The sequence below is a fragment of the Cornus florida genome, unplaced genomic scaffold (genome assembly GCF_030987335.1).
Source record: "Cornus florida cultivar Cherokee Brave unplaced genomic scaffold, ASM3098733v1 CherokeeBrave_3.0.0_Hap2_Chr04, whole genome shotgun sequence".
Taxonomy (NCBI): domain Eukaryota; kingdom Viridiplantae; phylum Streptophyta; class Magnoliopsida; order Cornales; family Cornaceae; genus Cornus; species Cornus florida.
Window position 1 is genome coordinate 85,732,255 of NW_026775574.1, and position 11,384 is coordinate 85,743,638.

At 34.2% G+C, this 11,384-nt stretch overlaps 1 protein-coding gene across 1 annotated transcript; it reads right to left on the minus strand.

The window, feature by feature from the left end:
- Positions 1-2,763: 2,763 nt before the first annotated feature.
- On the minus strand, positions 2,764-7,517 carry LOC132305265 (carotenoid cleavage dioxygenase 8 homolog B, chloroplastic-like). The gene is made up of 6 exons (XM_059802935.1): positions 7,230-7,517; positions 5,276-6,019; positions 4,847-5,040; positions 4,071-4,260; positions 3,873-3,975; positions 2,764-2,909 (listed from the first exon to the last, which is right to left on the minus strand). The coding sequence occupies exons 1-6, from the start codon at positions 7,515-7,517 to the stop codon at positions 2,764-2,766; spliced, it is 1,665 nt and encodes a 554-aa protein (XP_059658918.1).
- Positions 7,518-11,384: the final 3,867 nt, after the last annotated feature.

Below are 11,384 nucleotides of genomic sequence, written 5' to 3' on the forward strand. Positions count from 1 at the left end.
TGATGCGCCATGCATCAATCCATTGCAATCAACAAAGGGTTGATTCAATTAATTTTCTTTTTATTTGAATCTAATTCTTTGGAACCCAACACCCATGCAGTCCATATGGAAGACCGAAAGGAAATTTTGCTCATGCAACCTCTTCGAATGTGGATGCGTCTAATAACATTGCATATCCTTCACCATTTTTGTTACTGATCATCGATATTACCACTCCTGTGATCACAGATTTATGCATGTTAATTAAAATTCGATCAAGAAAAAAAAGTTCGTTTAGAAATTAATCTCATACAAGATATATATATATATATATAGCCTCGCAAACTAGGGGAAGAGGGACTCGAATATGAGCACACCTACTCAGGGAGCTAGGCGCTCTACAAATAGACCACTAGGTAATGCCCAATCTCATGCAATATAGAACCTCAAGTATTTTTTTTTTATTTTTAAAGTAAGGATATAGAAGCTCAAGTTTCCTTCAAAAGATTAATTTTGAGGTATGAAACTAGTTATAGGGTACAATTTTTACTTATTCAAAATGAAAAATATATGATACAATTATCTAAAGGTTGTGACATTATTGCTTAGTTTATCTTGTTTCTTATTTCCGTTGAAATACATACATACATATATATATTTGTATGTATATATATGGAGAATTAAAGGGAATATTGTCTCCCATTATTAAATTGAAGAATGAACATTTCTCAAGCACAATAAAAAGAAGTAAGAATTGTAGGGACATTCAGGAAAGATCTTGTTAAAGAAATGAATGGGCCCAGCATGTAGGCAATAAACAGATTTGAAGATAATCAGGCCCATGGCCCAGGTGATTATGCTCATATATACCATATTTGCTTCTTGAAATATCAACTTCTACCCTGGCAAATACTAAAAACCAATTTCACATCTAGTTGTGATTATTTTGGGTGAGATAACAACTCAGTCAGTCATAATTATATTATTGATGACTCAATTCATTCACAATTCCCAAATTCAGATAATTTATTTTATACTTTGCTAATTAAGTTCTTATTATGAAAAAAAAAAATTAAGTTCCTATCATCATTATTATTATTGTTATTGTTGTTATTGTTGTTATTGTTATTATTATTATTAGTTTGTACTAAGCCGTGCTCACCCCTTCCCTTAATATTTTTTAGGTTATGATGATGATGCGATTGATGACGGACTTTCATATGCGTACTTAGGGTCGGCAGAAGCATTCTTTTGTTATTCTTGTAGTAATGCATAGTTGATGTAATTTCCTTGTAAAACATTGTATTTGTGACCTTAAGGATCTCAAACTTGTAATGTTATTATTTTGGGGCTATGTGTATATTTTTGACGAAGATGTGATGAGTTTTTTTGACCATGGATGACAAAATGAGTTATGAATATAGGATTATTTTGACTACGTAACTTAAATGAACGGAAATTAGTTATGTAAATGATTGAATGATTTTACATATTCATGTCTATGCGTGTAATGGGAACTTAGGATGTTATATACATATCATGTTTATGCAGGTTGGGAAGCTCTTATGATCTTCTATGGGACATAAGAGTTGTCCGTAACCCTTGCACTCAAATCAGGATTTTTCTGTGCCATTTTTTTTATTCTGCCCTTCTTAAATTGGTTCAGCCCCCTTGAACTGGTCCAAGGGTGAAATTAGGTTTCCGACTTGAGCACGCTATCCATGTTGAACCGATTCAAGTATCCTGAACCGGTTCAGGTCCCTCAGAATTATTTTGTGTTGGCAAAACTCCAGTTTTGGACCCCCAACTTCGAGCAGTCATAACTCCTTTATTTCTTAACCAAATTGGGTCAAATTTGAGTCTAAGTTCAAGGATTTTGAGTCTGTTTTTCAATGCTATCAATTTCATTCCAAATTTTCAATTGTAAAGGAATTTATGGCTGTTTAGTTCAAACTATTATGAAAATCCTCCAAACCGAGAAAAGGTATTTGTGGGGAACCATGACTAATTCTCATAGAACCTCTTAAAATGTAATGGAGTGACTAGAATGAATTATATACACCTTATTTTACTTACTTAGAGTCACATTATATCATCTTTGATGTAAATTGACTATCTTACCCTTGTGTGACCTAGGGTCGGGTTAAGACCCGGTTAGCAATCCGGATCCCCGAATTTGAGTCATTACATACTTTCCCTAACAAAGATGTAGCTTGTCATATTTCATGTTTAATGTCAGATATTGTGGATTAATTAATACCAACAATGGCATTAATCTTTATCTCATATTGTGGACTAATAATGATCATCACTTTTGATGGATTATTACTGAAATTTAATTGTTCATACATTGACTGATATTTACATGTACCGATCGAAATTCCCCAATTCAATAATCCTTTTAAGGCACACCAATTCATTCATTTATTTACAATATCCTAAAATACATATTAGATAGCAATCGCTCCACACACATTAATTCATCACACTATATTATAATATACATGGAAAACACTATATTAGTGTCACGTGTACTGATTACCCATGGTAGTACGTGGAATAGGTATTGGGTACTGGGGATACCGAGAATATAGTACCTAATTAATGATAAAATACATTTCCTATTATTGATTAAGGAAATGAAAATTTTTCATTGGTGGATACCACATAAATAGGTACCCTCAGGGTATTAGAAAATTTTCCATACTAGTGAGCTATGTGCCTTGCATCAATCCATTGCGATCAACAAAGGGTTGATTCAATCACTTTTATTTTTATTTGTTTCTAATTCTTTGGAACCCAACAGCCATGCAGTCCATATGGAAGACCATAAGGGAATTTTGCTCTTGCAACCTCTTCGAATGTGGATGCGTCTAATAACAATGCATATCCTTCACCATTTTTATCACTGATCGTCGATATTACCACTCCTGTGATCACATATTTATGCATGTTAATTAAAATTCAAAAAAAAAAAAAAAAGTTCATTTAGAAATTAATCTCATACAAGATATACATACATATATATATATATATATATATATATATATATATCCTGACAAATTAGGAGGAGAGGGACTGGAATATGGGCACACCTGCTCGAGAAGCTAGGCGCTCTACCAAATAGGTCACTGAGTAAAGTGCAATCTCATGCAATGTAGAAGCTCAAGTTTTTTTAGGTAAGGATATAAAAGCTCAAGTTACCTTCAAAAGATTAGTTTTGAGGTGTGAAACTAATTATAGGGTACAATTTTTACTTCAAAATGAAAAATATATCATGCAATTATCTAAAGGTTGTGACATTATTGCTTAGTTTATCATGTTTCTTATTTCTATTGAAATACATACATACATATATATATATTTATATATATATATTGGGGATCAAGGGGAATATTTTCTCCCATTGTCAAATAAAAGAATGAACATTTCTCAAGTACAATAGAAAGAAGTAAGAATTGTAGGGACATTCAGGACAGGTCTTGCCAAACAAATGAATGGGCCCAACATGAAGGCAGTAAACAGATTTGAAGAAAATCAGGCCCATGGCCGAGGTGATTATGCCCATGTATACCAAATGTGCTTCTTGAAATTTCAACTTCTAGCCCTAACAAATACTAAACCAATTTCACATCAAGTTGGGATTATTTTGGGTGAGATTAACCACTCAATCAATTCATAATTGATAGTAACAACGAATAATTTATATTACCGATGACTCAATTCAATCACAATTTACAATTTCAGATAATTTATTTTATACTTTGCTAATTATGTTCTTATTATGAAAAAGAAATAAATTAAGTTGCTATTATAATTGTTATTATTATTATTAGTTTGTAATGGACGCAAATGGCATTTAGAGGGCATACTATATATATCTAATAACTTACCATCATCTTCCTCAGCTGCACCAGGTCTACCCACAAAGAATGGTTCAGAGGGCACCGCACCCTCGTCATACCAGTTCTTCGCCTTTCCCTCTACCAAGTCAAGCTGCAATTAATAAAATTATTTCAATCCAACAAATTTATATACACAAACTATTATATATATATATATATATATATATATATATTATAGGTACGTACCTTAGTGAGGGTGTTGGGGAAGTTACAAGGACGTTGGGCACCACAAGCATATGCATATCTGTATTTCTTGCCCAAGTAGGCTGGGTTGATGCTGCACATATCCATGCCCTTTCCATGTTCATCTGGCTCCAATGCAGCCTCTAACTTCCCATATGGACTCCCATCCAATGGTATTATGAAACGACCAACCCTGTTACATAGTCAAATATATTATAAGTATATATATTTATATTCTAAACCACTAGTGCATTAGAGAGAGTGAAAATCATTTTACACAGGTAGTGGACATCATCTAGATCTCCACACCTTTCCCTATGTATTGGACCGTCTAGGGCACGTGGATTCAGATCAAGAACCCAAAATCAAAGTAGAGTGACGTATAAAATCCTCTTTTCGCTTAGAGTCCCAATTTTTAAATAATTCTTTTGCTGAGCAATTCAACCGAAATGATGGGCTAGCAAAATTATTATTAATTCTTCTTGAGTTGTGATACACTAAATAAAATCAGAATAACAGGTATCTCCTCTAAAGATAGCGACAAATGGATGTGTAAGTTTCTTCGCAATAAAAAAACAATGAGACAGTTGATGGGCCACTTTTAGAATTGGATCTCGGCTGCCAAACTAATTCCCATTCATAATTTATGAACCGACAAAATTGTGCAGCCTGCACTAATATGGCGTATACAATAGAAGCAAACAAATAATTTTGTATAGTATATAAACATATTTTTTTTTTATATTTCATTTTATATAGAATTGTAGAATTATATATACCTAGCATCTGGCAAGACGTCTTTGCCGGTAAATGATCGGAGGTGTTGCAATCTGAGCTTGTCCAAAATTGTTGTGTCGGCGTTATGTTCGCAACAGTCGGCAATAACTGCAGTCACCCTCCCATCCTCGTCTTTCTCTTCGTATGCATTGATAAAGTGGAATGTCACGAATAATGGAACCTCCACACTTGCCACCTTTATAATTTGACCAACAACAAAAATATATAAATATTGCTTGTATCACTATTTTAACAATCCATATATATAATTGTTTTGTAATTTTTTTTTGTTAAGTAAATCCATTTATATGATCTATCTATTAATATGCTTGTATAAGACGACTTCAGAACGTTCGAGTTTATAACTTGATCAAAAATCTTTTTAACCACGAACCAAAAAAAAAAAAAAAAAGGAGAGAGAGAGGACTCACAATCTTGCCACTAGCTTTACACAAGATATGCATAAACCCTTTGGACTCCGGGTGCCACTCGAACTTGTAAAGTGGTGTGGGCTCAGCTCTTAGGAGATTTTTGGCACAGTACCTCAATGGCATCTCCGGTACAACCACATAATGTTCGGTCACAGAGAACGAGTGAACCCAACCCGGTGATGGTCCACCGCGGCAACTCACCCTCCCGATCACCTTCCTCTCATTCGTCCCCGGCTCCATTCTCACCACCAAGTACCCCGGATTCACCAAATCCGGCAACAAAGTCAAGAACTCTGTATCCGTCACAATTGGATGACCCGAATGAATTAGGCCACCCAATGAGTCACTATACTCAAACTTCCCTATTGTGTCCAATGTGTCCGGATCAATCACTATTGACCCTTTGATTGTCTCCGTCAGGCAAACAACCCGTCCATCGGCTAATTTAACCACACCGGTGTTCGCATTATCAGTCAATGATGCACCGAAAAATAGGTTAGCTAGGTCAACAATATAACCTAGGAAACTATCTGGCTTAGGGGCTTCCGAAAATTCACGGTAACAAAGTTTATTGTTCTTCTTTGCTGCCTTATACGCATCAGATTCGATTTGCCGGTGACCCATTGTTAGACGGCCGTTCTCGAAATGAAGGCGGACGAGGGTGGCGTAGCCGTCAAATAGGTGGCGGAAGTTGTAGTCTCCCAGGTGCCATAAGCCTGGACCATTTCTTAGGTACGTCCCGCTCTGCATGCAATTAATTAATCACTTAAACAGTTACTACCTCCGTCCCTTATTAGTTGTCCATTTTTGGTTTTATTACTTTTTAAGGAGACATGCAATTAATACATTGTTCCCTTTTAAAATTACCAAATTATTATTTTTAATTTAAATATATACAGTTACAAAGTTTGAAATTTTTTAAAAAGATAAAGGACAATGATGGAAATATAAAGAAAAAATATTTTAACTTTAAAGAGGACAACTAATTTGGAACATGTAAAAAGAAAAAAAATGGATTACTAATAAGGGACGGAGGGAGTATATGAAGAATTAATATGCATTAATTTTAATCAATTATATGTATTATTAATTTGATTTTATATTTCATATATACACTATATTATATAGGTAGAACATTTATTATTATACCAACATAACAACAGAATGTTAGAAAAATGATTTCGTATAAGACATGTAAACGTAATTAATTATAAGCATCATGAAACTTGAATGCGACATTAAAAAAGACATTATACAGTGTAATTAAATTAAATTAAACAAGCAAGGTTCTAGCAAAATCTCTCATCACCAAGAAAATCGATGATGAACAACGCACGCCCCTTTAACTTATTATTTATTATATCATTAAAAGAAATATTCCACTCCCTCTGTATTTATGTATATATATAATGTTTACTGACAGATTTGCCTCGTCCTCATCCCTAAGGAGAAATTATTTAATTATGATACGTGAGAGAATGTCAAAGAAGAATAAGAAAAATATAGTAAAATAAAGTTTTATTTTTAGGAAAAAATAATTTAGTACACCCTAGGGCCACACATGACTAAGGCCAAAAAGGGAAAAAATAAATAAAATAAAAATTGGACACAACGGAGCACAAGCTGTAGAGGCAATGCAGAACAAATATAAACCAGAGATACAACTGTAGCCTGAGAAATACTAAAACAAATAAAAAATAAAATAGCACTAAATCAAAAGAGAAAAAAAATCACTAGTTTTAGGTCAAGATTAAATCAAAAGAGAAAAAAGGCAAAAAAAATAAAAAATAGAAAGATTGACTCTAAAGTCTTGAAGGAGATGTTATATATTTAATAGTCATTGTTTTTATAAATGACTAATTGTCATGATCTTATTTTTGTCATGATAACAAGTTATAAGCATACTGCACATACATATAATTGTGTCACTGATCTAATTTGTAGTTTTACATACCAGCCATAGTGGTATTTCGCCTTCAACGACGAGCTCTCCTTCCCATCGCTCTTGCTGGACGCTTGTCCAAGCAGCTAGCTTCTTCCGGTCATCGGTGATCTCTTTTAGAGCCGGAGGAAAAGCTGTAGGCATTTTGCTTGCAACATTTGTGATGGTTAAGCCTCGGGTGTTTGACGAAATGGACTTCCCAAAAAAGGATCCATCTCTGACTTGATATGAGTTACCGGAAACTGACTTACATGACTGCAAAACATTGTTTCCGGCAGCCAGAAAAGCTAAGGAAGCCATGGAAGAGTTGATATATATGGTAACTAGCTAGCTAGCGGCAAGGATGTGTACAAAAGACTTATGGGTTTGAAATTATGAACATAGGGACTTAATGGAGTTAAAGGACAAATAAATTGATATATTTATAGGACCTATTAAATATTGACTATATGCATGTATACATATCTTGATTGGTGGAAATCCTTTACACTAGAAGACAGCTTATATTAGGGTTGCAAATGACCTATTAGTATATTTTATTTTATTTTACTTTATTTTATTTCTTGGACAATACTATTTAAGTCAATATAGCTGCAAGGCAAACGTTTTACCTTTTTTGATGATGCACTGTCATGACATGTCCATGGTGCATAGGAAATTTGGAACTGTTTCCGCGCCCTTCTTCTTTTTTATTTTTTTATTATTATATTTTTAAAAGGTCAAATTTTTTATTTTATTTTTCTTGTTTATAACAAACACACACAATAAAGTACTTAGCGAGAAAAACATTAAAGGAAAAAACAAACACACACACAATATGGTGTCAGTTATATTGACTTTCTTTGTAATTTTTTTTTAATAAGAAGCTCACACGCGCTACTCATGCATTCATTTTACTTCTTTAAAAATTTGAATTTTTATCATTTAATTTAAAAACTAAAAAAGCTACTACCAAACCACAAATCCTACAGTAGATATATTAACATTTGTGGACTGTAATAAAATTTATACCATAGTCTGCATGTATAATTCCGTAATAAAATTTGTACCATAGTGTGGGTGTGTTTTTGACACATAGCCTAGCCGAGACAAAAAAAAAAACAAAAAATAAAAAAACACACATGCAATATGGTGTTAACCAATCACAATCCAGACACATTGCGTTTGGAGGGTAATAAAAGATTTGGCTTTTTGTTTGTGCGACCTGTCAATTTGGAAGAGAGGAAGAGGAAATAGAGATATTGGAAGTGGGGGCTACATTTTTGCTTTGGTCGGTTAGGGTCTCCAAAAAATTTTCATTGTGCGCCGGCCACCGTGGCTAAAAAGCCCGCCATATCACTTGCTCTAAGAGTGTTACAGTCGCGCAAGGCGAAGGAGTGGCGGTGACTTAATGCAAATATATTTGTGAATTGTTTAATCAATCACAATTTTGGCACTTTGAACAAAAGTTATTACATGTGAGTCATACGCAGCGAAATATACTTTAAGAAAATATTAGATTTTATAAAATAGATCAGTGTCGTTACTAATTTTATTTTTTAGCAATTAAATAGTTAATCACTTGCAGATAAAATTAAACAAAGTATAAAGTTAGAAATGACACCAGGATTTTAGCGAGGAAACTCCAGTTTATAAAATACGTCAACTGTTATGGAAAAAACCTCGTAGACTGTGCAGTCTAAAGTAAACCAATTCACCATGCTTGAAACAAAGTATACTGAATTTTGATTTTGGCTCACACCCTATCGCTCTACTCAACACCAACTGCTGAAGATCCTCTGGCTTTGCGACTCCCCGTCCAACAGCAACTTGACCTCAGACTTACACTCGAGATTAGTAGAAGAGTAGCAGGTAGATCAAACAGCACTCCACGAATGCTCCAACCCTTTCAAAGTGTGATTGCGTTTATTTCTGTTCTTCAATCTTCTGAATTCGATGTAGAAGTAGATCTACTTTCATCTGATCGATGTAGATGCAACTGTATGATCACGATTAGGATTCGAACACCACAACTCTAAACACACTATGAGTTTATGTGTATGTGTTCTAGAAAGATGACAGAAAAATCAACTCTGATTTTCTGTGAAAATAATCTTCCTAAGGCTTTGAATAATATCTGAATAATAATGTAAATGTCGTAAATAAACCTTATATATGACGTGGTTTATATAGAGATTTGCAAAGTCCTATTCCTTCAAAAAATAAAGGAAATTTCGTGTATAGGACTTGGAAGGAAAGTTGGATAAAAAAGGTAGTCAACATAACAAAGAAACTGGAAAACCTTTTGTAATCAGGACTTGTACGTGGAACTAGTTCCCAATCTTGGTACCGGTTCCCACTTGACATAGAGTTGTTTCTTGAGTATTAGCTTCTGGAACCGGTTCCCAAATTTAGGTATCAGTTTCCACTTGACAGAATCCAATATGAACATGGAAATTCTGTATTTTTGGAACTCTGAAAATATACTATGTTTATCAATATGTCCTAAGTGGGAAACGGTGTCCTAATCGTTATTCTTTCCTTTTTGATGATCAACAGTACTTTCCTCTTCTGAACAACTTTCAATTCCGCAGTCGATGTCAAGTCGGATATGGTAACAAAAATTACAACTTGACTAGGACTTGTTTTGTTACCGAAATATGCCAATTTACAAAAATATATCTCACAATCTCCCCCTTTGGCAATTTCGTGACAAAGCCCTAAGAACAATTTATAATCTACCTAAAGTAGAAAAATAAATTACAATTGTTATAAGAAACCATGAAAATATTTTATCGCTGTTCTCTTCAGCTCTTGGACAAACTTTTACCTGAATTCCTGCACATAGTTCAAGCAAAACTACCAGTGAAAGTTTAATAAAATAACTCCCCCTGAATAAGTTATCCAAAAATTTTAGATTTTTCTAATCTGATTTTTCTCTGATTTTTCTCCCCCTTAATGTAACCATGTTATCTTCCCCTTTTTGAAGCAAAATTGACAAAGTAATAGCAAAATAACCAGAGAGAAATAAAACTAAAACTGAGTAAACAGAAATCAGTTTGATACATGTCAGAAACCAAAATAAAATATCCAAAAATATCAAGTCATGACAATGTAAAAACTAATAAAAAATGATGCATGAATGATATAAATATAGAATCAAGCATCAAGATCATCTCCAACAAATGGAACTGTAGATGTCGGAATATCCTCATCACCACCATCAGTGTCACTCCCACTGTCAACCTCATCATCCTATGCATCATCATTTGTCTCATCATTCTCATCTCTCTCATCCTCAGCCACAAGTGACGGATCTGGAGGGGCTGGTCTGTATACATCTTCAGAAGTACCACCCGTCATTTGCTCCTTAAGCAAACTAACATTCTCTTGAAGATCAAGAACAACATCCATCAAGGCTTTTTGATTCTGAAGAATCAATGAATAGAACAAATTGGCATCCAGAGTGTTAAACACTCGCTTGGTTGGAAAAAGCGTAGTAACCTCAGAAGAGATGATGAAGACGCAGCTGCACTCGTGCTAGCTTTCCTAGATGAAGCTCTTGTAGATTTGGCCTTGTTAAAAGCCCTCACATCCATCTCGGACATGATCTCTATATGATGAGCACGAGGTGGAAGTGGAATCTCAAAATGCCGATATAACTCCATAATAATCATAGGAAATGGAGATGATTTCTTCTTGGTGTTATTCTTATAGTGTGCAACCATTAATCTATATATAGAAGAATCAAGAAGTATCTCTGCATCAATAGATAGGAGATATAATACCTCTATACGATCTGAAGATATAACATCCTTCTTCCCAAAATAACCCAGGTTGGAGATGGCAAATAAATTCAGAAAAGCTGCCTCATTTGTCAAATAACGATTGGGAATGTAGTCAGGAAACCTTGGTGAGTTTGAAACACATAGCTCATTGCAGATATCTTCCCACTTCAAGCCGGAATGATCAAGTGGAAGACGATATCCCGTGTTAGAAAAGTTCTTGGGAATGCCAAGAACTTTACCAATCACATTTGTATGTACAACATAATCCTTCCTGAATAATGAAACCTCAAAATATCCGGAATCATGAACCTTGCGGATATTTGAGTAGAAATAGTGAACTAGATCGGGACTGTAGAAATTTGCCATAGTGGTAAAGAACAACCACTTATGCTTCTCAATA

Coding starts and splice junctions, on each gene's coding strand:
- LOC132305265 (XM_059802935.1), bottom strand. CDS start 7,517: ATGGCTTCCTTAGCTTTTCTGGCTGCCGGAAACAATGTTTTGCAGTCA. Junction 6,020..7,229: donor GCGAAATACCACTATGGCTG/GTATGTAAAACT, acceptor AATTGCATGCAG/AGCGGGACGTACCTAAGAAA. Junction 2,910..3,872: donor TGCAGCTGAGGAAGATGATG/GTAAGTTATTAG, acceptor ATGTGATCACAG/GAGTGGTAATATCGACGATC.